At 30.8% G+C, this 27,336-nt stretch overlaps 1 protein-coding gene across 2 annotated transcripts in view; it reads right to left on the reverse strand.

Moving 5' to 3' along the window:
• The window catches only part of LOC107427189 (dicer-like protein 4), a 28,518-nt gene extending 12,323 nt beyond the window's left edge, over nt 1-16,195 (reverse strand). Inside the window, exons 1-18 of one of the 2 annotated variants that reach the window (XM_060817304.1) lie at nt 16,050-16,195; nt 15,680-15,952; nt 15,163-15,340; nt 14,045-14,155; nt 13,010-13,150; nt 12,850-12,922; nt 10,795-10,859; nt 9,573-9,716; nt 9,361-9,489; nt 6,323-6,461; nt 5,986-6,082; nt 4,456-4,648; nt 3,735-3,895; nt 3,444-3,650; nt 3,049-3,314; nt 2,694-2,968; nt 1,902-2,338; nt 1,551-1,651 (exon numbers count right to left, since the gene is read on the reverse strand). In XM_060817304.1, the coding sequence (XP_060673287.1) occupies nt 1,551-1,651; nt 1,902-2,338; nt 2,694-2,968; nt 3,049-3,314; nt 3,444-3,650; nt 3,735-3,895; nt 4,456-4,648; nt 5,986-6,082; nt 6,323-6,461; nt 9,361-9,489; nt 9,573-9,716; nt 10,795-10,859; nt 12,850-12,922; nt 13,010-13,150; nt 14,045-14,155; nt 15,163-15,340; nt 15,680-15,768 (2,806 nt within the window). In that variant the 5' untranslated portion in view covers nt 15,769-15,952; nt 16,050-16,195. Of the gene's footprint in view, nt 1-1,550; nt 1,652-1,901; nt 2,339-2,693; nt 2,969-3,048; nt 3,315-3,443; nt 3,651-3,734; nt 3,896-4,455; nt 4,649-5,985; nt 6,083-6,322; nt 6,462-9,360; nt 9,490-9,572; nt 9,717-10,794; nt 10,860-12,849; nt 12,923-13,009; nt 13,151-14,044; nt 14,156-15,162; nt 15,341-15,679 lie in introns of both variants that reach the window. The other variant, XM_025072849.3, reaches the window with a different exon arrangement.
• Nucleotides 16,196-27,336: the final 11,141 nt, after the last annotated feature.

Here is a 27,336-nt window from a genome sequence, read left to right on the forward strand (position 1 = left end):
CTTTCCTCGTTTTGTAGACTGGAATACCAGCCACATCTATGTTAAATAGGCCTGTAATTCTTTTTCACAAAGCTATGAGAATTTCTTCCCTCTAATCTCAAAATATACAATATTGAATGAATTTAAGTTGATTATCGCTTCGGTTTCCTCAAGTATTTTCCTTTAGTTTGTTATTTGTCAATTCTTGCATCAATTGGTATCAGAGCATTTTCCATTTCTCCACTCTTCCGGTGTCCTAATACTTTGACATACTACCTCATTGACGTTTCTTGTTTGAAATTTTCACCATATAATTGTGCTGTTTCCCAAACCAATCACATAATCACCTAGTGCCGCCACCCATGATGACCTTTCATTGCTTACGAACCACCCACCCCCAGCAACCACCACGCTGGCAAGCCCACCTCTTCGAATTATCCACATGGCACCACAATAAGGGCCCACCACCACTCTCACACTACTACTACCACTAGTAGCCTAGGCTCAGGACAAGCTCAACGATACTAGTACTACAGTTATCCACCACTGCACACCAAAGAGAGTTGCTGCCATCATTTAAGATCTGCTTGATGGTGACCAACTACTTTATTGTTCTTACTCAAATTTGTTCTCGTCCATGTTCTTACCTTCTCCTCAAGAATGAGCTAATGCAACTAATAGTGATGTTTTCGAAGTTGCAATTGTTGACCAATGATGGAAATTTCCGCCCCTTAAAATTACCAGAATCAAGTCCTTTAACCCAGGAGAATGATGGAAAAAAAGGAATAAAATAAAATAATAAAACAATTTTGATTTATTATGGTTTATGATTTATTAGTTTTTATATAGCTTCCTAGTTTAATTAGGTTTGATTATATTTAGCTACCTTATGTTGCTATGTTGTTTCATTATAAATTGGATTTTCTTAAAACCCCAAGCAGGGACTCTGAATGACATTAAATGAATTTTTATAAGTTTAATATCACTTTAGTTTTCTCTAGTATTTTATTTCAGTTTGTTATTCTTTGTTGGCTCTTGCATCAACTTCCTAGCCACTCTTCTCTGTATCTTGATTGCTTCTCTTTCCTATTTCTCCCTGATTCAGCACCCTACTTTTCACTCTCAGCCATTTAAGCTTTCAAAAAATAGATAAATCACTGAAAAATAAGGTCCAATTAACTTAGATTTGAAACAGTGGTGCAATCATAATTTGACACATTTCTTTATTATCTTATGAATTTTATATCGTGTTAAAATACATAGTTTTACCTACTTCCGAACAACTTCACCTTTTAGGGTTGATGGTAATTTAGTGTGGTGTCAATGCCTAATTAACAAAAACTGGGCAGTTTTACATCTTTAGTAAGACACATAAGCAGCAAGACTGATGAATATTAAAGTTTTCACAAAGATCATGTTTCTTTGCAAGCAAACTAAATATATGTATGAGAACACATAACACTTAAAAACAACAACATATATATGCAGTCTGACATAGCATGGATCAATATCAATTAAAACTATAATGAAGTCCAAATAACATTTAGTAAGACCCAATAAAAAAAGCTTACCTGAATGCCCTTGCCTTCGATTGTGGAGCAAGTTGTGCAAACAGAAAAGTGGTTTAGCATGTAGAAGCGGTTGTCTGGGGTTTCCTAGCTGAATGCCAAACCTGCACCAAATGTCAAAAATGAAAATCCTACAATAAAAAGTTTTTAAAAAATCTAATCTTTCAAACTAGTGAACTTGGTGTATGATCATCATACTTCTATGAAAATTTTAGCATTAAGCACTTCACATTTTTGTAACAAATTTATGGTAAATAAGCTTAAACTCAAAGGACGATATACAAGATGTGCCAACAAGATACAGTAATATAATTGCATTAAAGTATATAAAAGTAAAGAAGTCGAGTTACCTACTTTTTATTTAAGTGCTCTGCATAGCTTAAAGTGCCCGAATCTTTGTATGGACTATACCCATTCTTGTCAAAAACAACATTAGTAATGAAGAAAAAGAGGTTCTTATGAGGAGCATAAACTAAACTATTCTCGATATCCCTTCTACTTTTGCAACCATTGGCAAGTTCTAACTGAATATCTGAAGGAAGAATATTTTCATCCAAAGCATCTACTGGAGTCCTGAAAACTGGAGATGAGAGACATCTTCTGATAACATTCCAATCTATACTCATTGTATTTTCATTGTCATCAAAAGTTACAGGAAGCAACAGGTAGAAGGTCAATGAGCTTGCTTTACGAGAATCATTATTTCCCAATTCAACAAATTCAGAAACAAATTCATTCCGGTCAAGGATGACTTTCAGGAACATTTCTTGAAAATTCTGTGCGAGCATAATCTGTAAATGTACAAGTACTTGTTAATTTATCAGGAATCCAAAATTTAAAATTGGTAGAAGTAGATCCAACTTTGTCTATCAAGCTAACACAAACGTAGTAACACTCTTGTAGATCTAAACATACTAACCCTTACACGTGCAGAGCATAAATTACTAGATATGCAGCAGCAACATTTGAATGCAAGGCCAGAACATCCAACATGATCTTTAATACCATGTTAAGTTACCATCTAAACCAAAAAGCTAATTTTAAAGGATATGGATACTATATACAAATCAAACTACCACAAACACCCTAACAATAGTAAATAAAGAATATGAAAGTCTGAATACCATTCAGAAAACAATTCTTTACCTCATCTTTATCAAATTCTGCAACCCCTGATGGAACAAACTTTGTCATTACAGATCTACCACGAGCCAGATGAAGATCAAGTTCCATTTTCTCAGCTTCTGCAGGAAGAGGTTCCTTGACAAATAGTCCAAAACTTTTATAGGTCCTATCATTAGGTTCAGGACTAAATTTTATATAGTAAGAATTGAGATAAACAGGAATATCCCCCCTATTCCTTGGATATTTTAGTGTAGCAGGAACTAGCATCTCATGCAGTTCTCCTCGTGAACCCTCATCTGCCAATAATTAAATAAATGATAAATTGTACAATGCCAAGCATGAAGAGAAACCAAATGAAGATTTACTATGGCTCAACCTTTGCGGCTGTCAGAAACAGATGGGTTAAGTACAGGTTCCTCTAGAGTTGCATTCTCTTTCCCTGGCAAGAGATAGTCATTTAAGGCACCCAGTTTATGCAACTCTTCAATTGCTTTGAGACAAGCATCTTTCTTAGCAGCATCCATCGAAGATCGTGGTGAACTGATAATTTGATGCAATGGTGAATTGGAAGGTAAAATTGCATGACAAACAGTTCCCTCTATATCATCAAGATAAAAGAATTTTGGCCTGGGGTCAAAAAACCTGTAAGATAGACATATCCCAACATATAGTTACTAAATTATCAACAGCTCCTAAAGTGATTACAGTTTTGATTTACAAGTCATGAAACTAAATGAAAAAGAAAGGGTCACATTTAGAACAAGAGCATACTCATCATGAGGCAGTTTTGAACAATACTGGTGGAGTAATGATATACTGTATCCAGAACTGATCGAAGCACCAGATGAATCAACTTTATATGTGCTTTCCTCCAAACCAATAAACGTCTCACTGGATGTTCTGGAAGTAATTTCCAAGTTGATTCTGTCTTCATCTTTTTTAAAATTTTCTATCAAATTTACCTCTTTCTCATTGCCACTGAAATAAGAAGAAGAATATTTACTCCAACTTGGAAAGAAAACCTGAACTAATGAATTTTTCAAGGTATGCAATAAAAAGCACCTGTCCACCAGAAGTACATATTCAGACTCACGCATTCGCGCACGACCTCTTGATTGTATAAAGCTAGCAACAGTTTCTGGAAGATCATACCGAATCACCAGGCAGCATGTCTGAATATCAAGTCCTTCTTCACCTACCTTAGTAGCAATCAATAGATTCAACTGCCAATAAAAATAAGACGCTATAATTTATATCCAGCTGCTGAGAGTCATATGATAAACATCTACTGTGATAATCCATAAGTTTATAACCACTATGAAGGTGAGTGCCACAGCTATCGAATACACAAATTACCAAGAAAAGCATGAGGAAGGTGCTATGCTGCCTTGTATTTGAGTCATGTTCCACTAAGTACATTCTGGTTGGCATCATAAGCTCAGGCTATTTATTCGGTCATATTTCTAATCTTCACAAACCAGATTTTTATTAATTTGTTATTTTCCACGTTCAAGGCCAGAATTCATTCTAGTTATTGAATGGGCATACATATGAGTGGGAATGTCTATTATGTTGACTTGATATACTTAGTTGAATCTACTCCTATTAGTGTAAGCTTTCGATATTGATTAATACTCAACAAATCAAGTATCATGTCTTGTAATATTCAAGTTATAAGAAACAAAGCTGACAAAGGAATAGATGGATTGTAATTTTATAGACTAGATTTAGATGCTGTGATACACAAAATTCATTGTTGACAATTGAAAAATAAAAGCATTACCTCTCCAGAACGGAACTTCTCAAGAATGATGTTCATGGTCTTCCTCGACATATTCTTCAATCCAGAGTGGACACCTACAAGAAAACTGCACTTCCAAGATTCTAGAATCTTAAGGTTTTGTAGTATGTATGAGAGGGATCTCGCAGTAACAATCCTGTTAACAAAAATTATACATTTCATATTTGGTTGTAACCTGAAAAGAGGAGAAAATCTTTAATTAGAAGATGATGATGATGATGATGATGATAATATGAAATAAAAAGCCAACAATTTCATTTTATCTTCTTATATAACAACCTTCCAAAATACTTATTAAACGTTTTTCTTAAGCTATCTTTCAATATATTTTTCTTCTTCAACAGAAAAAACATGAGCTCCAAAATAATTGATTTAGAAGTTGAGCACCAAATTACATGATAATAATCAAACATCTACCACCTACTTTTTTTTTCCCCCCCTCCAGATTTCTATAAATAGCATTCCATCGCATGACATTGTCTCCCCAGTATTCAAATTAACAATCTCATTCCGATAGATTCCAGTTATATGATTGTAGAATTTATGCCCCTACTACCCCCCAGTGTAGGTGACTCAAAGAACAGACTAAGCAGAAGATAACGTTTGAATCATCTGACTTTCATTTTCTGAAGTTTAATATATACCAATCCAACATTCGCCACTTAATAACCCAATCTAATCGTTTAATCTTTGAGTAAATGTGACATTTCTAATCTCTAATGCACAATCATTGAACATCCTTTTTGCTTCAAGGTGGGTGCATTCTTATATTGCTGACTCCATACTCCAACAAGTGTGGACTAGTAGAATTAGTTTAAGACATAATGAGAGCTTAAGAAAGGCTTTGATGTTGAATAATAAAGACTGATTTAAACCACCAAATTTTAGAAAAGTAGAATTATTAAATAGTTTGCAACAAGCCATGATAACCATGTCGTGCACCACAGTGTGCCAGGGTTATTTATATAATTAAGCAGAATATAACTCCATTTATAGTTCCAGGACAGCAAAACTGTTCCTGAATGTTTGTTTCTCTTTTCTTTCATTTTTGTCTCTAAACTTAAAACCCTGATAGCAATGAAACATTAGCAAACACACTACCGCAAAAAAACCTCCATAATTCTTTTACTTTTCACAGAACACCAGCATATGAAATCCAAGTTCGTGGGCCAAAAGTGAAACAAATTATCACTTTCAGCAGTTTTTATTGAACATTCATCACTTGTTATGTTCAGGAATAATATGACAGTGGAAAACATATTTAAGTTGACTACACTACTAATTGTATTAGGTTACCAGTATATCCAATTGCAAAGCATGATTTTAATTTATTGTACTCAATATTTCTACAAGAACTGACAAAATAAAATAAAAACTGGTGGAAACCCAAAATAATAAAGTGATAACATTACAACAATCCTTAAGAAACTTTCTAGCATTCCGTTAGCTTTTGTGTGATTATCAAAGCACATATCGATCAGCAAGTGCATCAACAAAAACTAAAATAGCTACCTGAAGGTTGAAAGAATTCCAATAAGGCGCACGAGCTTTCTTGAGAAAAATGGCTCTTTGAAAATCTCTAAATGAGATAGATCAAACTCAATGCCATCTACAAGAATCAAACATTTCCTCTTCATTAATTGTATAACACATGATGCCTGATTTTTCCACATGTTCTGTGTTTCAAAATTTTGATGGAACTTTCTGTGTTCGTAAGTCAAATATACAAATATATAGTTAAAGTGTTGAAATGCACATAAGAAAGAGTGTATTTGTGCTTGCAGTTCATATTGATCATATGAAAAGAGATAATGGCCAGAAGAAAATAAAGAGGAATATATCATAATACCTCCCTTACAGGCAGAAGAAAACATGTCAGCAGCTTGTGCTAGATATCTATCACATAAAGAATCATCACTGTAGCTCCCCTCTCCCTCTACAAGTTCATTCCGTTCATAGTAATCACCACTCAAAAGAATGCGACTAGCCTAACAAAATCGGAAAAGAACAGAAAAGGGAAATTTCAAGAAGCAAGAAACTAATCAAAGAAAATACGAAGTAAAATCAACTGGAAATAAAGTTATTAAAAGATTGATAAGAAAGAGAGATAAAGAAAACATGTGTGCTTTCTTCCTGTACAACACCTTCTAAGCAGTTTTCATAGAAGCCATATATATATGATTAGGTGATTTCTGCAGAACCTTTTAAGAATACATATCAGTTGAGGAGCCAACAATTAATATTAATCCCATAAACATTGGAAATATGAGAACAGCTGACCAAGATCTTCTCTTATGGCATATCAAGAGAAATAAGAGCTAACCGATTGCAATTTTCCTTCACAATGACCAAAAGACAGAGGTACAATTCATCAAGGATTTTAAGAATTAAGAAGACAGAACCTAGTAAAGATTACCCACATTATCATTATTATTGTGTAATTCCATTGCACCAATGGATTCTCAAAAATTTTTACCATGATCAAAATATACAACACATCTAGTAATGAAAATATGCTTCAACTTTCTCAGATAAAAATGTTCCAGGTGTTGAATGTTGACTACGATATTTATGCACTCTTACTTGACATTTATGGCCCAATACGTTTCCAATTTATCAGATAGACCTACAACAAAGAGGAGTGTTAACTGTGTGTCATGTTGCCTTTACATGCACAGTCAGGTCCATTTCCTAATAGCTCAAATTTTTGGTTGGTAATGATTGTAACTTCACATGTTATATACAAAGAAACTAGAACTTATTATACAAAAATTGGAAGGTTTCATAATCCAGAAATGAAATTCCCTACCTCCCTCCATATGTAACATGGATCTGTGCTTTCTATATCTACAAACTCCTTAACATGCAACACAAAAAACACTTCAACCACCAACATATTTCTTTACTTGCAAACAAGCATACTGATGTAGGACAGGTGGGGAAGAAAAAAAATTGAAAATTAAAAGATAGGCTCTAGTATCAGATTAGAACAATTTTAGGAGTCACTTCTAAAATCCTTAGGCATCACACAACTCTCGGAAAAATACTTGTATTATTAATCAACTTCTCTGAAAGACTTACAAATATCAAAACCACCTAACAACATTAGGAAACTAAAAGTAAGATACTCTAATTAAATAAGGAACCTAAATAATAAAACTTCCTTAAACTTAAGAAAATTAAAAAAATCCTAATAAACATAATAATATTAAAACCCTAGAGATCAAATAAACATAATAATATTAAAACCTAAAAATCATTAAGCCCTAGTAATTATAATCCTATGTAATCTCCATCATTCTCCCCCTCTTAAAGAACGAGACTCCAACGAGTTTAAAGCTAAAATCATAAAGCAGTAAGCAGAACTTCAAGAATGATAGCATCAGCGGCATAAGCTCAAACTTGATGAAGAGGACTACATGACTAGCAAAGTTAGGGACATCCAAGGTCAACAAAAACCTTTCATTCAATTGATCCAAGTCCAACTTGACATATTTGGGCTGTTTAGGTAGTTGTCTAAGGTGACAGGTTTAGTAGGTAAGAGTTCATGTAAGGTGACAGGTTGTGTAGGTAAGGATTCAGGTAGGGATTCAGGTAAGGTAGCAGGTGGTGTAGGTGGTGTAGGTGTAGGCAAAGGTTCAGGTAAGGATTCAGATTTATAACCAAAAGGCTGTGTGTGTATGTGCTCAGAAATCTGTTTAGACAATTTTTCAGATCTTCATAAACTAGATTGAGGAGTGGGTGTTGGAGCAGTTGTATTTGCTTGTTGCATTTCTTTATTTTAATCATAGTTGACTTGAGAAGCTTCATCTTATTTATTTTTAGTTGAAGCTCGACTAGACCGTGATATTTTTGCCTCAATATTGCTAACCTGAGCATTAAGTGACTCCACTTGTTCTACTATAATTGTTCTACCATACGAATAAATAGTTCTATTATACTTGTTCTACCATATGAATAAATAGTTCTTCCAATTGACTGCCAGTTATTCTGCCCCTAAAACTCTTTCCAGATCGCATAGTCATGACTTTTTTTTAAGCAAAAGAAACAATTTGATCAATGGATACTTCACGCAGGGTTACCGTTCACCTAGGCATAGGGGTTACTGTTCATGTAGGTACTTTTCACATGGTTACTGTTCCTAGGGCAACTCTGTTCACAGAGAGGGTTGGAACCAGACTCTGGTACAAAACTAATGTAGGACAGGTGAGAAAGAAAAGAAAATTGAAAATTGAAAATTAGAAGATAATATCTATTATCACACTAGAACAATTTTAGGAATCACTCCTAAAATCCTTAGGCATTACATCTAAGTCTGGTTTGCATTGTACAAAACTAGAGAAATAACTTTTGAAAAAATACTTGTATTACTAATGTACTTTGCTAAAAGAGTTACAAAGATCCCTATTTATAATAAAAGCACCTAATAACATTAGGAAACTAAAAGTAAAATACTCTAATTATATAAGGAAACTAAATAATAAAACTTCCTTAAAACTCAAGGAAAGTAAAAAAAAAAAAAAGTCCTAATAAACACAATAATATTAAAGCCTAGAAATTAAATAAACATAATAATATTAAAACCTTAGAAATCATTAAGCCCTAGTAATTATAATCCTATGTAATCTCCATCATTCTCCATCACATAAATAATCTGCTAGAAATATTACTACAATTAGTGTTCAATTATCTTTCCAAAAGCTGCAGAAATCATAGGGCATAACCTTCAAGATATTATTGTATAAACACTGTACGATTTGCAGAAGATGGAACTTATAACTTGGCTCATCACTAAAAAGAATAAAACAGAAAAGACAACTAATGGTTCTAAAAATTGGTTAAAAAAAAGCTAGGTAACAAACATTGTTAAAAGAACTCAGTTCTTACTTGTAGCGCTCCCCAAAGGCCAAGACTTTCCAAGCAAAAAAGTAAATTATCATGCAATCTGTTCAGCATTTTCTTCGTGCTGCGCAGACTTTGGTAGTCATCCGTCTTCCTACTAAGTGTTGATATGCACTGCTCTAGCCATAAAGGAATAGCAATATGAGAAGGCTACTTGAAAGCACCATAGATAAATGTTAGGAAAAAGAAAGGTATACCTGGCGTCTAATCTCATCAAGATTACTGCAATAAGGCAGATAAGGACTGGAAGCACCATTTTCAACTGAACCATAATGATATACTCTTACCAAAGGAGATGCCACAACACTATCCAATTCTTCCTTATCTTCTACTGAATATACCTAACAAATAAGGGTAAAACTGAAAATTAGATACAGAAATTGAGAGCAGATACATGATCAGTACAGAAACCTACTGACATGGCCAGCAACTTAAGAAACCATCCGTACGATCAACACTGCAGCAATAGATAATCTGGGTCCAAATGACCCACTCCAAGAGCGTTGCCATTTGAATACGTTGACTTCTATTGATGTTTGATATCACACTCAATATAGAAGCAAGAAATATGTTTTTGAAGAGATTTATCACCAAGTTTAAGCACATAAGGAATGACAAGCAACATTTTTGCATTCTTTATCCTGAATTTATGTCCTACTCCAACATTTGCTTCTAAGAATCACAAACACAAAGACAGATGCACATCAAAAGAAACAAGACAAAAATGACATATACAAGCATATATCAACTTATGCTTTATGTCTAGCTTACTGCTGCCATCGCTGTCTCTTTCCTTTCACTTTTTTATTTTTTCCCTTTTGGTTAGGATCTCTACAAGTTATATATATACATACATATATATATATATATACATATATATATATATATATTTTTTCCCTTCTAGAAGGAACTCTGTTTCCAACCACATCAACAACCCTATTATAAACAAATAAAATCATATATATCTTTCAAAAGGGCTCTACTTTAAAAGAGTCTGATAAAGAAACAAAAATCTTCTATAATAAATATTATGAAGTGACCTAGTCCATCTGAGATTATGTTTGAACCAGTCTGTAACAAATTCAAGTCGCTTCCAACCCATGATCTATTTTTTTTTTTTTTTTTTTTTAATAAGTTTGTGCCCAAGGTGTGTCAGCCATCCATAAATGTGCATGGAAATTGAGCCACCACCTTCATTTATTACTAAAAAGCAATATGGAATCACAGAAAAATGGTTGCATACAATGTTTCAAGGGACACAAAGGATGCGTTAGTACAAGGTCCTCACAAGCTCCTTACAAACTATATTGATTACAAATCAAATCTAACTTCAATGGTTCCAAATGATTTAATATGAGGAACAAATGAAGAAGAGTTTAGGGGAGGGACAGCAAAGGTCTATATATCTTGACAACCCACCTTAGCATCAAGTAATTTCTCAAGACTATTGATGCTTTTTGGTAAATTCCCTTCACTACAAGCACCTGAAAGAGTAAAACTTGCATGTAAAGATCCTAAAAATAAACAGCATAGAATGATATAAATTGTTAACATTCTATAAATTAACAACATAACTAAAAAGGGGAATAACATTTCAGACAATTTGATGAATTATCTACTGCTAGCAAGAAAGGGGTCCTAGATACATACAATACACAAGAAAATGAAACAGCTCGTTTGCTATATAAACTCAGCCAAATCTCTCACTACAACTTGTCAGAAAACGTCAGTGTTGGTGAGCCAGACATAGATATGGAAGATATGAACTGAACTTTGTTCATGTGTGCTGTGCCAGATCCCATAAGCAATAAGAATCAAGTCAAAATGGTTTGTCCAGATAAACATTCGAAAAATACTCATTAAAGTAAATTTGACAAAAAAATGGAAATTGGATGAACTACTTGCATAATAGTGGCAATGTTTTGGGGGAAGTGGAATGGAAGGAATAGATTGCTTCATCATGGGCATTGCTTGCAAAGGCTGTAGAGTTTGTCTTCTAATGGATGGATAAGTCTTGCCTAGGAGTGCCTTTTAGGTTGCTTTTGTTGTCTTTATTTTGTTTGATGTATTGCAGGTTGGAACATTGATCCACCTTTTCATTATGCTGTACTTATTTATCTTAATAAAACTTTCTTTTATTATTATTTCTAGAAATGATACAGATAATGTGCTCTCTTCCATAGTTATAAATAAATTGAATACATCCTTTCAAGAAGACGAAGAAATCCTTTAGAAAAGCAATAAACATGCATCCTTCCAACGTAATCAAACTATAAATAGGGAATATCAGTAAGCTCCTTTAAATTATAAGCCCTAAAAAAAAAAAAAAACAATAAGTTTGAGCTTTCAATATTCAGATTTTCTACCAACATATGTAGCATCAAAAAGGCATCCACTTCTACTTTATGACAAATACATAAATCAACTGGAAGCAAGACAAGCAGAGATATAAACTAAATACACAGTAAGAAGCATAATGGTATGTACCAACATTTTATTAAGAGATTTAAAAGTTATCATCTCTACATGTTATAATTCACACAATGTAAACTGAAATGGGAGTAATTTGATAGAAAGAAATTGATAAATACATCAATTATACAAGGGAAAATACATGAATAAAAAAAGCACTAGTGAAGGACAGAAGCTTCCTATATGTGCAATAATAAATTTGATTCACACCATTATGTTCCAATAATGGTATGAAAGTTCAGTCTATAAGGACAAGGAATTGGAGGCAAAATTATGCGGGAAGTCACTTTCTTTTCTCCCTCAGGTTATAATATATAGACAACTATTTACATACAAATATTTATAGATATACACATACGTAAAGAGATTCACGGCTCAAATACAATTTATTAAATTAAATAAAAACAATAAAATTTATGAAATACATGCATTCAACACAGATATATTATAATTCTGAGTAGTTTTGTTATTGGATTTTTGCCCCAAATTTCACCAAAGCAAATGTATATAATATGCTTAAGCATGGACCATGTGTTAGCTTGATGTACAAAGTAGTTGTGGCCACTTCCTGTCAGCTTGACTTTTGACTGAAGGTAATTTACCATTGTAACTGAGTCTAGTTGTCTATCTGACATTGGGTTTACATATTGCTGATTTCAGCTTCTGAGACGAATAGAAATAGTAACATAATAAATAAACATAGATTGGAAATTGCTTTCTTGTTTTACCATAGTCAGATTAGGTTTAAATAAAAATTAGAAGCCATCAGAGAGACTCCGATTAACTTCATATAAATTTTCATCTAATGGTTGACTTAGGAGCACATTCTTTAATTTCCCAAAACTCCAAATACAGATAATATTCTATTTTGGCCAAACTCTTATAGGAGACACACTGACATAATTATACATAAGCAAAAGCCAGATGAATTCTAAATTGAATCTGTATGACAACAGAAGTAATACACCCAAAGTAAGAATACATAGTCAGGACAAACATTACCTTTACCTACAACTGGAGATGCTGTCATGCCAAATATACGAGGTAGATTTGTGGCATTACTTTTGTAGAACTCCTATAAAAATTCGAGAATCATCTAGCATCAACACATTTCATGTGGGAGTCACTACTCTATACATATGCATGTAAGAGATATTCTTACTCTCATGATTTCAGCATATGGGTGATTGCTGTTTACTTGAGCATGATGACACTCATCAAATATTAGTAATGCAATAAATTCCATCTTGATGAAACAATGAGATAAGTTCCGCAATAGTATTTGTGGGGTCATTACAAGAACCTGCATCAAACAATCAGCAAATTTGACTCGAGGATAAAAGCCGCATGTAAGCTGTATCTTTATCTGCAGATGATCACAAATTCATGTACATACACATATATACATATTTATATACACATAATAAGATTTATATTTATTATATTTCGAACAATATACAATGCAAATTTTATTCTACCCCAATTAAGACACAAATCATGAACTGTTAATTGGATGAACTTGTTATGGCTAATATTTGGGCAGATAAGAGACAGAGTATTCTTGAAATAGTATTAGGAATCTTTTTCAAAATTGTTCCAATATAGTTAAATTAATAGTTTGTTAAACTTGACAGGATAATTCCTCCAAAATTAGTGTTTTCTACATTGATTGAATGGAATTAAACCTTACATATATAGATAATATTATCAAAAACAGCAACAACAATAATAAAAAATATAATAATATTTTATCAGGTAAAGATACATGCTGCACAAGTTCATATCAATTGTTATATTTGTTTTTAGTATTAACTCGATATGCATGATCGGTCTACTTTTTAACCGATTAAACTTTTAGAATAGATGACAATTTATTTACACAGTATAAAGCTCTGGTTGATTCTCTAGCTGATTGTTCGGGTGCTCAAGTCCAACTGACCCTCATTTTTGGTAATTGGCAGTTCTACAAGTGTAAGACTTACTTTCGATATCACTATTGCACAGACCTACATAAAAGGGGAGTAATATGTGTGTTTTTGTGTTCGCTTGATATATAAGAAATGGGCTCACTTCCTGAGAGCTTTAAATTGATGACAACTTAATCCATTTCAGGATGAAAGTTCCTAATCCAAAAAATAAAAAAAATAAAAAGCAGACAAATGTTAACTTTTATATCAATCAACAAGCAAATAATTACCTCATATTGTTTCATCTGCTTTTCCCAATCCTCATGGCTCTTCAATCCCTTAAAGCTCCCACTGTAGACTCCTACCTTGAAATCAATGGAATCTTCTATAACCCTGGCTTGCTACATAATTATAATGAATTTGATTTAATATCAAGTAGTAATAAAAAGGAAGAGGTCTTCCATAACCTTGCAATAAAATCTTTTATAACAGTAGCTTGTTCCAAAATTATAACGGATTTTGACTTAAAACAATGTAAGTTTGACAAGGAAAGACGTATGGTTTGCATTAACATAGAACTCATTATCATCTTGCCAAATACAGTTAAAAGAGGAAGAAAATCAAACAATTCACAAGCAAACTACCAAGCAATCAAAGAAAAGGTTATAATATACTGTCATAAGAATGTATGTTGATGAAAGGAAAAGTAATAATTTGTCTCACCAAGTTTCATAACTTTAATTTAAAATTTGTCATTAGATCATATCAAGCTCATATAGGACTTCGAGCTCCTAAGACAAAGGATCAATCCCCTCTTTTTACTTAGGATATGCACATAGGCATAGCTTCTTCTTAAAAGCTAAAATCTTGAGGTCTCATCATTTGGTGATTGGAAAGAATAGTGAAGCTCGTTTTTAAATTTACAGTTACTACGAAGTTTTGTTTACCCAATCTTTGCTCATAAGTTGACAAACTCATTCACTTACATATATAATTACATATGAACAAAGAAATTACTTCAACACAGGGTGATATATGGTCCCTCCAGGGAAGGCCTAGCAGTAAAAATTCATTGTTTCCAAAGTAGAGAGCCTGAGTTCAAATCCTTCACTCCCAATATTTTTTTTTTTTTTTTAAAAAAAAAAATACATAATGCTAAATGATCTAAACTAATCAAAAGCCACAATCACCAAAAGAAGCCTGGAATCAGAGAAACACCGCATTGACATTATGTTGACAACAGGAAACTGCAAGAATTGCTTCAAGCATACATGTATTTTGTGGCAAAGAAAAAGTCCAACATTAATATGATAGACTACAATTCCAATCTCCAATTCAAAAAGTTAAAACATCACCAACTCGGTGCAGAATTAATTCATAAATTTCAAACCTATCAAGGGCATATCACCTGCTGAGCCAGATCCACGGTGGGCGCAAGAAAAACACATACACTCTTCTGGGGTCTACGGATCAAGTGGCCTAGCTCGTATATAAGCAGTACAGCTATGTGGGTCTTCCCACAACCGGTCCCCAAATACACGATTATGTTCTCCTCCATAGCTTTCTTGCAAAGATCAAGCTGGTACCTTCTCAAGTTCAAAAACCAAAAAAAAAAAAAAACAAAAAACAAAAAAAATAAGTATAGGACACTGCGAAGTCTGTTCTGAACTAAATAAATTAAAAAAATAATAATTAAAAAATCAAAAAAACAGCATTACGCTTCATTTATTTTTTCAGAAACTGCAACGTAAATAAACAAAAGCATCCAGATATTTTCCTTTGATTTTACTCCACTTCTACTTTCTAGGCAGCCAAACAGGGTATAAATCAAGCAGGAAGCAGAAAAACAAAAAAAAACGAAATTCATAAAAACCCACATCGCAAATGCAGTTTTAGAAAAAGAAAAAATGGGAAAGAAAACATACTTCCTAGCAATTTTCCTAGGGTCTTTCTCCGGATTCTGAACTCTGGAACTCGATTCCTCATCATCACCGACCACAGAAGTGAGACCCATAGACGGTTACCCAAAACAGCGAAGAGGTAGAAAAAAGCAGCAGGACGGGACTCAGTTCCTGAAACAGTGAAGAAGATGATCGAGCTCCGCCGGTGGGGGCTCAATCAAACTCTGCGTCTTCGTCTTCGTCTTTGTCTTTGTCTTAGTCTCTCTTTTTGAGCGTGCTTTGGCGTTCCGCACTGAGCTGCGTAATCAGAAAATCTATACATTAAGAGAATCAAGAAACGGCTATTTTCTTTTCCTTGCGAAATGGGTTTTGAGTGGGACCCGGAGTTCCGTACAATGAAGACTCGGCCAAGTCCAAGTCAAGTCAATGACTTTACTCAATCTGTGGAGCTCGGGTCTTTGTCTTCGATACCTGTGCTTAGGACGCAAGCAACGAATCTAGGAACCGCTTTTTGTTTCGAAACCCACTAGTTCTCAATCAATTCTGACATGTATTCGCATTCTCTTTCAGTTCAATAAATATTTTATTAGATATCCCAACAAAAATTAGTGCGACCTAGAAAAACAAAATTTGTAACAAATTACATTACTTTAAATAGTCTTCTTGAAATGAAATATTCTCTAAAACAAGTGCTTACTAGCGATGCTTAGGTTGAACATCAATTAAGTCGAACAAAAGTAGGTAAAGAAGTAGAAAACTTATCATTGACAATTATTTTTGGAATTCTGTTGCTCACACTGTTAGTATATATAAGCCATTACATATTATTTTGCAAATTGTTGATGTTGAGTTCATATCTAGAATGCCAATATTGTACGATTGTTTTTAAAAAATGAGATATGTAATCAACAATCAAAGAGGAACTCAATGGATTATGAACATCATAAATCATTGATGAGATAATACACTTTCTCATCCTCTCTCTATATGGTTGGTTATTTTATCTCAATTACTTATTTGTAATTGTTATTTTGTCAAATAATTTATATATTAGATTTAATTTTTTAAAATTATTGCAACATACTTTCTAAATCCACTATTCCAGTATAAAGAAGGAATTGGTACTGATCCATATCTTATATAAGCTATTCGTGATGTTTTTGCAGTGTTAGATCCAAATTCGGATCATATATCTCAATTTGGAAATAAAGTAAGATTTATTATTATTTTTAATCAAACTAACATGTTAATAAAATAAAGCTTCTTATAATTTTTTTGTAATTATATGTAGATAATATATTTAGAGACGCACAAAAAGGGTTTGGTGATTGTGCAGCAGTTGTGGCCCGGGCAGAAATGATACCTGGTATATGCATTATGGCTATATTTATTAATTCTAATAGAAAAATCATATATAGAATATTTAAAATTTTATTTAAATTTAATATATTTTGATTTATAATGTTGAAATATATAGTTGAATAGTAGACAATGTATGAGAATAGCACTCCAACACTCAAAAAATTGACAATGTGTATTTTGTCACAAACTGTATCATTATCTGCATGCGAGTGTAATTAGAGTACATTTGCTTTGATACACACAAAATAACGAAATAAGCTCGCATATAAAAAACTTCAAAAAATGGTTTTTTTGCTATTATAACATGAAATTGCGGATTCGCGATATGGAATTAGTAAATCAACTGCAATTAGATTTGAATTATTTAGATTTTTTTGAAATTGGAGCTGACCCTGGTGAAGATGAAAATAGCCCTATTATCCAATGGGTTAAGAATTTATACTTAGATGATGATGAAAGTAATCCAAATCCTCAAGTTGCAATTCATGCTTCACAATTAGGGATAAATGTTGATAATGTTATTGTAGAAGAAGTTATAAGCAGTGAAAGTGGAGGAATAATTCATTTGAAGTGGTGACAAAGCTTTCATCTAAATGATTTAGTTGACTTTAAAAACATTTGGTGGCTTTTATGCTCAACCAAATGACTACAAAGATGAAGATGATGATGATGATGATGATGATGTTGTTGATCTTAATTATGACAACGACGATGATGACGACGATGATGATGATGATGATGACGATGATGATGATGACGATGATGATGATGATGATGGAGGTAATGGTTATGGTAAAGATGGAGGAATATATTATCGGGAACCAAGCCAACAACCATTAAGTCCATTTACTGGTGAAGATCAATACACACATGCAACAAAAGATTTAGATCATGGGGCCCAAATAGCAAATATTGATTTAAGAAGGCACTATGAAATTTTTGCAATGAATCAACTTGATGAAGGTTATCTTTCTAACTCTTTGGATGTAATAAATTTAAGTACACAAGTTAGTTTTAATATGAAAATTTAGAGATTTCAATTGTGTACCCATTTGGTCAAACGAAATCACATAATCCTTATAATGCTTATGGTGTTGGTAGCTTTAATCATCCCATATATCAAAACGAATGCCATACTCCTTCTTGGGTAAATCCACATTACCCTCTACTTGGATAGTTGGTTGGAATTGACAGAGAGATATATAACTGATATATTCAAAATTACATGGAAAATTTTTCTAATATGATGAGTTAAAATTCTTATTGTTATACTTGTGAAACATCTGGATATGGTTATCAATTTGAAGCATCAAAAAGTTCTTTTTGGTATTGATAATGTATTATAAATTATATTTAATAATTTCATGTATCTTAATATTATTTATTAAATTTTCTATATTTTGGGTGATAATAAATATTATATTTTATTTAGTTACAATAATTTTTAATATTAATGAACTATGTTATTATCATTATATTATAATTATTATATTTTTATATTATTTTACTGTATTAATTATCTTATATTTAAAAATTTATATTTTAAATTAAATATTTATAATTTTTATAATTTTATCGATATTTACATCGATATCAATATTTTTATAAAATTTTACATTTGATATTTCTATTAACATCGATATTTTTATGATTAATTGTAAGTAATTATGATTATAAATATAATTAGTTATTATTCTTGCACGCTGAATGACCCTTGCAATACTCTTATACTATTCTATATCTTCAAATATAAGGTTAATACAGTGTGCAGCACATGATGTCAAGTACAAGTTATAATTTTGCATCAACTTTTTTCCAGCTTTCACAAATGCAGAACCATTATCCGTGACTACTTGCACAATATTGCTCTAGTCCATTTCATAGATAACATTTTCCAAAAGCTTATATATATACTTGTGGTTTTTGATTTTATGTGAGCCATCAATTGACTTAAGAGATGATCCTTTGCAATAAACCATAAAATTCAATATGGATAATTTAGTTGGTCATGTCCATCCATTGTACATAATTGTACAACCATATGCCTTCCACTTTGCTTTGAATTTTTCAATATGCTTTTGCATATTACTCCATATCTAGATACTTTTCTTTAATTTCATATGGATATGGAATTTCAACTTCCATACCTGTCTGTTAAGCACCAACGATCATATTTTTGAAATGGTGTGATTTTGCTTTCGTAGGTGGAACATTATCATAAATAAAGAACTTTACTCCTAGTCTTCCTAATGTTTCTTTCATACCATCTTTTGTCAACACATCTTTTATATTCTTTTATTTTGCTCCGGATGACTTATATAAGATCCTGATCCTGATCCTTGACCTCTTGGATCAAAAAAATTTCTCTTTTATTCTTTTTCCTATCTATCTTGTTTAGATGCATGTATTGTAGCTCTATACAAGTCTCGTTCATCAGGATGTATATCAGCTGGATATATACATACATACATCATCATCATCATAATTACTTCGAAATGAAGCTAAATTACTCCACAAATCTTAACAAATATCTTTTTCGATTGCCTTTTTTTTTTTTCAATTTTGCATGTTCTTTCTTTCTTAAATAATTATAAATCTCGTTTTTCAATTCTGGAGTATATTCGGGCATTTTTTTGACATTATTTTTTGGATCAAAATATGATAAATGCCGCTTTAATCTTGTTATTCCACCACTTTGCATTTTATCATTACAATATTTGCAAATTATACCATACTTGTTACATTCAATTAGAATACAGTGTGACCAAGCTGGATCTGCTTTTCCATTACTACTTTCCATCTTTTTTCTTAATAATCATAAATAATTATTAAGTTAATTTCTCATAATAATAACAACGATAAGAATAATAGTAATAACAATAATAACAATAGTAAGAATAATAATAATAATAATAATAACAATAATAATAATAATATAATAGCAGGAATAACAATAAAAATGTTAAAAAGAATAACAATAATAATAATAGCAACAATAACAATAACAACACAACAACAACAACAACAACAATAATAATAATAATAATAATAATAATAACAATAACAATAGTAAATATAATAACAATAATATAAGAACAAGAGTAACAATAAAAATGTTAAAAAGAATAACAATAACAATAACAATAATAGCAATAATAACAATAACAATAATAATAGCAATGATAGTAAGTATAATACCAATAATAATTATAATAATAACAATAACAATAATAGCAATAATAATAATAATAATAACAATTATAACAATAACAATTATTAATAATAACAATAATAACAATAATATAATAACAACAATAACAATAAAAATGTTAAAAAGCATAACAATAACAATAACAATAACAATAACAATAACAATAACAATAACAGCAATAATAATAATAAAAATAACAATAATAATAATAAAAGGAATAACAATAATAATAATAACAACAACAACAAAAACAATAATAATAATAAAAATAACAATAATAATAATAAAAGGAATAACAATAACAATAATAATAATAGCAATAACAATAATAAGAATAATATAATAACAACAGTAACAATAAAAATGTTAAAAAAAATAACAATATCAGTAACAATATCAATAATAATAATAATAATAATAATAATAACAATAATAACAGTAAGTATAATAACAATAATAATAATAACAACAATAAAAATAAAAATAATAGCAATAATAATAATAATAATAACAAAACAATGACAGTAGTAGTAGTAGTAGTAGTAATAATAATAATAACAACAACAACAATAACAATAATAATAATAAAAAGAATAACAATAACAATAATAACAATAGCAATAATAATAACAACAACAACAATAACAACAACAACAACAATAACAATAATAATAATAATAATGATAATAATAAGTATAATAACAATAAGAATAACAAGAAAAATAAAAAAAGTAACAATAATAATAATAATAAGAATAACAAGAATAAGAAAAAATTAAAAATAATAATAACAAAAACAAAAATAATAGTCACAATAATAACAACAACAATAATAATAATAACAAAAATAAGAAAAAAATAACAATAATAATAATAATACTAACATGAATAAGAAAAAAATAACAATAATAATAATAATAATAATAATTACACAAATAAGAAAAATTTAACAACAACAACAATTATAATAAGAAAAAATTAACAATAATAATAATAATAATGAGAACAAAAATAATAGTCACAATAATAATAATAACAAGAATAGGAAAAAATTAACAATAATAAAAATACTAACAATAAAATAATAATAATAATAACAATAAAAACAAAAATAATAGTCACAATAATAACAATGATAATAACAGCAAGAATTACAAAAATTAACAATAATAATAATAACATTAATAAGAAAAAACTAATAATAATAATAATAATATTAATAATATTAATATAATAACAAAGATAAGAAAAAGTTAAATTTTTGCAATATTTGTTATTAAAATACTTACTTTTGAAGATTTAGAAATTATGAATTAAGATTCTCTTTCTATCTTTACACCTCCAAAAGTTTTTCTTCTTTTGAACATAAAATCTAGACTAAATAAATAAAAAAATGTTGAATTGAACAAAGCTTCAGTTATTTTCTCTATAGAATTTTATATTGCAAAGAGATGATTCAAAATTCAAAAGTAAAATTTCGCATGAGTAATGAATGAATAAGTATCACGTTTTTAAAGAAGAATCAAACAATAGTATCAATTTTGAATTCGTTATTATTTTATTTTGTCATTTCCTCTATTCTTTTATCGTTTCTTCTTTTTCAATATGTATCGAAAATTAATATAAATCCGTGATAAAAATTTTAAATTATTATTACTATTAACATGTGAACTATGCTTTAATTTTAGAAACAGCAGAATATTTGCAAAGATTCTCTTTTCTCATGAACCAACAGACTGATTGTTTTTCTATTCTTTCTTCTCAATGTTTATCACATTTGACTACCTCGAGCTCATTAAAACCTCCTTTGTTGTCTGCACTACCTCATTAAACATCAAACTAAATTTTATTCTTTCTCCAAATGCAGTATTACTTCATCAAAAATTCATTCTTTTTTGTTAACTCCCCATTCCACCCACTCGGTTGGCCCTGTTAATACCCTATGAATCCACCCAGTCCATCTCCAATCCACCTCGGTTGTCTTTTTGTCAATGTAATGTGTGACATTATGCTAATTATCATGTGTATTTTTCTTATGGTTTATGTTTGTTAGTTGGAATAACAGTCAAATGTCCATCTTGTAAGCATCTTTCTTAATCCTATGCTTCTTAATTTCCGTGCATTGCCAAATTTACTAGATCTGTACAGCAAGAAAAGAAAGGGAAGGAAAGAGAAAATTAGATATTAAATGCTTCCACATTTCTTTATAATAACTCAGAAAGGGAATCATTAGATTGAAGAATACTTGAATGACAAGAATTTGAGCAATGGCAAACAATTTTTAATCCTTTAGCAAGAGACTTTGATAAACTTCCTTTGTATATAGAGCATGCATGTGCAAAAAATTGGTCCACTTCATCTTCAAAAAGAGGATGTGTTTTATTTTGTTTGACACTTTGATGATCAACCCCTAGCACATATAGGTTTTGATTTTCTAGCAATCCCCTATGAATAAACCCACTTTAGGCTTGAACAATTAGAAATTCCACCTGTTGTCGTCGAAATTCCACCTTTTTTCCTCTGATTTCTCTAAATTCTGGTGATTTAAACAGACAACGTCGATATCGAATAGCATCGGCGAGATTCTGACGACAATGTTGATGGAAATTTCTTCCTCCCTATGTTCTTGGGCAGCTGGTGATCCTCAAAATTATTGATGACATTCCAACGACATCCTCGACTTTTTCTTCCTTGTGCCTTAGCAAAAAGAAAAAATATATATATATATATATACTATTGTATATGATAATATGTGATATTCTAAATAAGATTTTTTTTTCTTTTTTGGGAAAAATATTTAACTAAAGTTTCATAAAAAAAAAAAAAAAGTGAAAACTAAAGTACTGTACACCATAATATGTGTGATATCCTAAATAAATGTACTGTGAAAATTAAAGTACATGATAATATATGATAGTCCAAAAAAAACTTATTGTCAAATCCAAATGTATACAATAATATTTGATATTCAAATGAGATTCTCATTAAAGTTTTCCTTATTTATTTAGAATTGTGGTTAATTTTTTTAGTTAACCAAAATAAACATAAATAATAACCATGAACAACAATATAACCTTTTTTTTTCTTTTCCTATTTTCTATTTATCGGTGTTGCTTTACAACTTGTTAACTCAAAGAAGGAAATCTCACATAGATCTTGCACACTTTCATCACTATATTATGCTTACGGATATAATAGTATAATTTAGATGAAAGTAAATAATTTTCTCATTGGTTATCCTTAAAGCTTAATTCCATCTCTTTTCTTCGGATCTCTTGGTAGATTGATATGTTGGCTCAATTTGCTAGATAATGAGTGGCAAACAATGATGTATCAAGGCTTCTCAGCCCTTCTCAATTATCTCCATTTCTCCTTTTATATGGGAATCAAGGGTTTGGGCATGTTGGCTAACCTCTGCTTCTAGGCTATCTTATTACCTTTTTTGGTTTATAAAACCCACATTTTCAGAAAAAAAAAAAAATATATATATATATATATAAATAATAACAATTTGGATTATTAGTGTAGTTGCCTTACAATCTTTACCATTACTTATACTTTGCCTTCCAACTTTTTTGCTTTTTGACACTTTACCCTCCAACCTCACATTCTGTTTGTACTATTGGGATATAACATATTTTTCATCAATCCATTGTTAAAATAGCACGTGTATGGCATATGCTTGTCAAATATGTTCGATCAACCACTCTAAGCAAGTTGATTGTTTATTTTAAAAAGTAAATCAGTAGGAGCGAAAAATTAAATCACAACAATCAACCAATTGATTATTAATATTAAAGATGGGGGATACTTAGCAGCTGAGGAAATTTAAGGAGTTGGCACCCAAATATAGTGAGTGTTTATTACTAAAAATTTTGGTTATTAGGTAGTAGTATAAGCATTTGGTAAATTGAAATTTGTGGTTTGAGTATATTATAGACAATAATTTTTATAAAACATGTTGGGAATGTATATGACTAGCATCAGGAAAAGGAAATTTAGTTACCTATATTAAGTAGTTATATCTATAATGTGTTTTGTATGGTCCATAAAATATTATTAATGTTGTTTCCTTTGCGATTTTTAACTAATAGAATAATAAAAATGGCAAGAATGACTGTCTGGTTTGTATCTTTCCAAAAAAAAAAAAAAAAAAGGTTGTTTTTGTTGCTATATGTGATCCATTGCCATGTAATCTCTTTCCTTGTTTCATATTTATCATGTAATTAATTTTAAAAGAGTTTATAGATATATGGTCTACTAAACCAATTAGACAATGAATATTGGACAATTTATTAAATATTGTAACTCCTTGATCAATTTTGCTTACCTTTTTTATTTGCATTGAAAGTGTATGAATAGTATAACACATTCCTTTTGATGCTGCTGTGGTCAAATAAAGTATAATAAACATGTTTGATCCACTAAATGCATATATATGCTTCTTTTTTTCTTTTTTTTCTTTTTTTAAGATAATGGTACTAAAGTGGTACAATAAAATATAGCATATTGGCTATGGTGATATCATGTATTATTGTGTTTGGTTGGTCAGTATATACATCTTTTTTTCATTCCACAACTACTATATTTGCATTGTTCACTATAAAAGTTTATCATGTTTTTGAATTTTATAATAAGTATGGGAAAATTGTGTATTTAGGGGGTAAAGTTGATCTTTTTTTATTTATTATTGTCATGTGATTACATGTCATTGCTTGAGTTGCATGACATGGCCGAGGTTTTAGGATACAATCTATTGATTAAAATATACTTTAAATTGTCTAAATGGGGTTGATTGAGGGGCATGCCATAATTTTGATTGATAGTGATGTGTTGAAAATGACATTACATTTACCTGAAAATAAAGGAGCTAAGGTATATTTTAAGATTGAATTAGCTTAATGAACCAACCTTGATACATATATACAAACTAAATCATAGCCCCCAATAGAGTTCCAAAGCCAAACTAATTTTAATGTCTGAGTCAATCTTCAACGAAACACAAACTTCCAAATCCATATCAAAATCAAAACATGCAAGATTTATCTTTGAGACTTCAAACTTTGATGTAAACCTTGAAGACTTTGAATTTCTTGAGTTCACTTATGCAAAATGAAATGCTGCCCCTAAACCAATGGAAGTTGAAAAGGGCATTGAAAGGATGTTCAAGAGGGTATTGAAGAGGGTATGGTAAATGATGTTGGAAATGAACTAGTAGTAACAGCAGTAATAGTGATGCAAATGATAGTGATTTCTATGATAGACTATGAGCAAGATGAAGATGATATTACTTTAGAAAGCATATTGATCAAACTGTAGAATGGGGTGGTTTAAAAGTAAGAGAGGAAAATATTGCAGAATCTAAAATCAAGACTAATAATGATGATGAAGAGGACAAGATAAGCCATGATAGAGTGAGATTTCTAGAGTTTAATGTTGCAATTAAAATGAGTGACTCTAAATTTAAGTTAGGGATGTTATTTGGGAGTGTAATTGAGTTTAAACAAACAATAAAAGAACATGCTATTGAGAATAACAGAGGTATAAATTCACAAAGAATGATAAGGGCAACATTAGAGCTATGTACTCCACCATGCGAGTGGATTATTTATGGTAGTATACACCATGATAAAAGAACTATTCAAGTCAGGACATATGTAGGTGAGCATAAATGTGACAAGGTTTTCATGAATAACAATGTCAATTCAACTTGGTTGTTTAAATAAAATACCCGAACAAATTTAGATCTGATCCTAAGTGGAAAACGAGATCATTTATCGACTCTATGGGAGAGGATTCCTTTGGTAAAGTTTTTGAATGATGGTATTATAGGACTAAAAAGAGAGCATTGAGAGCTATTGAAAGGTCAATTGAAGCACAATATAGAATGCTATGGATTATTGTGATGAGTTAAGAAAAACCTATGAATATAGCACAATGGTAATTATGAGTGATTTACAAGGAAAGTATCTCAATTTTAAAGAATTTATATCTATTTAAGGACATTGAAGAAAGGATTTATGCAAGGGTGTAGGCCAATAATTAGACTTGATGGTTGTTTTATCAAATGAAAACATTGAGGCCAATTACTTTCAACAGTAGGTATTAATGCTAAAAATGTTATATACCCTATACCATATGCAGTGGTAAAGGTAAAGAATAATTGATCATGGTTTTTTAGAGTTGTTAACCAAAGATGTAGAAATTGTGAATTAACATGACTAGACTTTCATGTCCAACAAGTAGAAAGGACTTATAAACGCTTTAGATGAGATAATGCCTAATGTTGAGTCTTAACATTGTCTTAGGCATATACATAATAATTTTAAGTTTCCGTTTAAAATATTGTTTCTAAAACAAAGATTATAAGCTACTGTTAAGGCTTCAATAGTACCTAGATTTAAGACAGAGATGAGTGAGATCAACAAGGTAAGTGTAGGAGGCCTTCAATTGGATCAATGAGAAGCCACTTAGGCATTAGTCTAGGTCAAAACTTTAGCACCATGCTTAAATGTGACATGCATCTCAATAAACTGTATGAAGCTTTTTATGCAACTATACTTAGTCCGAAAGATCAACCAATCTTCACATTGCCGGCAACAGTAAGATGTTATCTTATGAATAGGATGACTAAAAAGAGAAAATTTGTTTAAGTAGACTGGGGTTGTGAGTCCCAAAATGATAGATTTTAGCAAAAGTGAATAAAGATGCTAGTTATTGCATTGCAGATTAGGATGGGGACTTCAAATTTTGGGTTAAAATTTTCAAATGTTGCAAAATATGTTGTTGATCTGCAATACAAATATTCATATAGAAAATAGGATCTAAATGGTATTCCATGCATGTATGCAGCATTTTGCATATACGTCAGAGTTATAAATTCAAGTGACTTGGTTAATCCATTGCATAAGAAATCAACAAATATGGTATCATATGCTTTAGTTGTATACTTAATTAATGAACCTATGTTATGGGGAAAAGTAGGTGTGTCAACTCTGCAAGGGTCAAAGTTCCACAAATAACCAAGAAGGCCTAAGAAGCTAAAGCACAGAGAGCATTATGAGCAACCTTCAACAACAGAAATTAGGAAAGTTAGAATGTGATAACA

Source organism: Ziziphus jujuba, chromosome 1 (assembly GCF_031755915.1).
Source record: "Ziziphus jujuba cultivar Dongzao chromosome 1, ASM3175591v1".
Classification (NCBI taxonomy): domain Eukaryota; kingdom Viridiplantae; phylum Streptophyta; class Magnoliopsida; order Rosales; family Rhamnaceae; genus Ziziphus; species Ziziphus jujuba.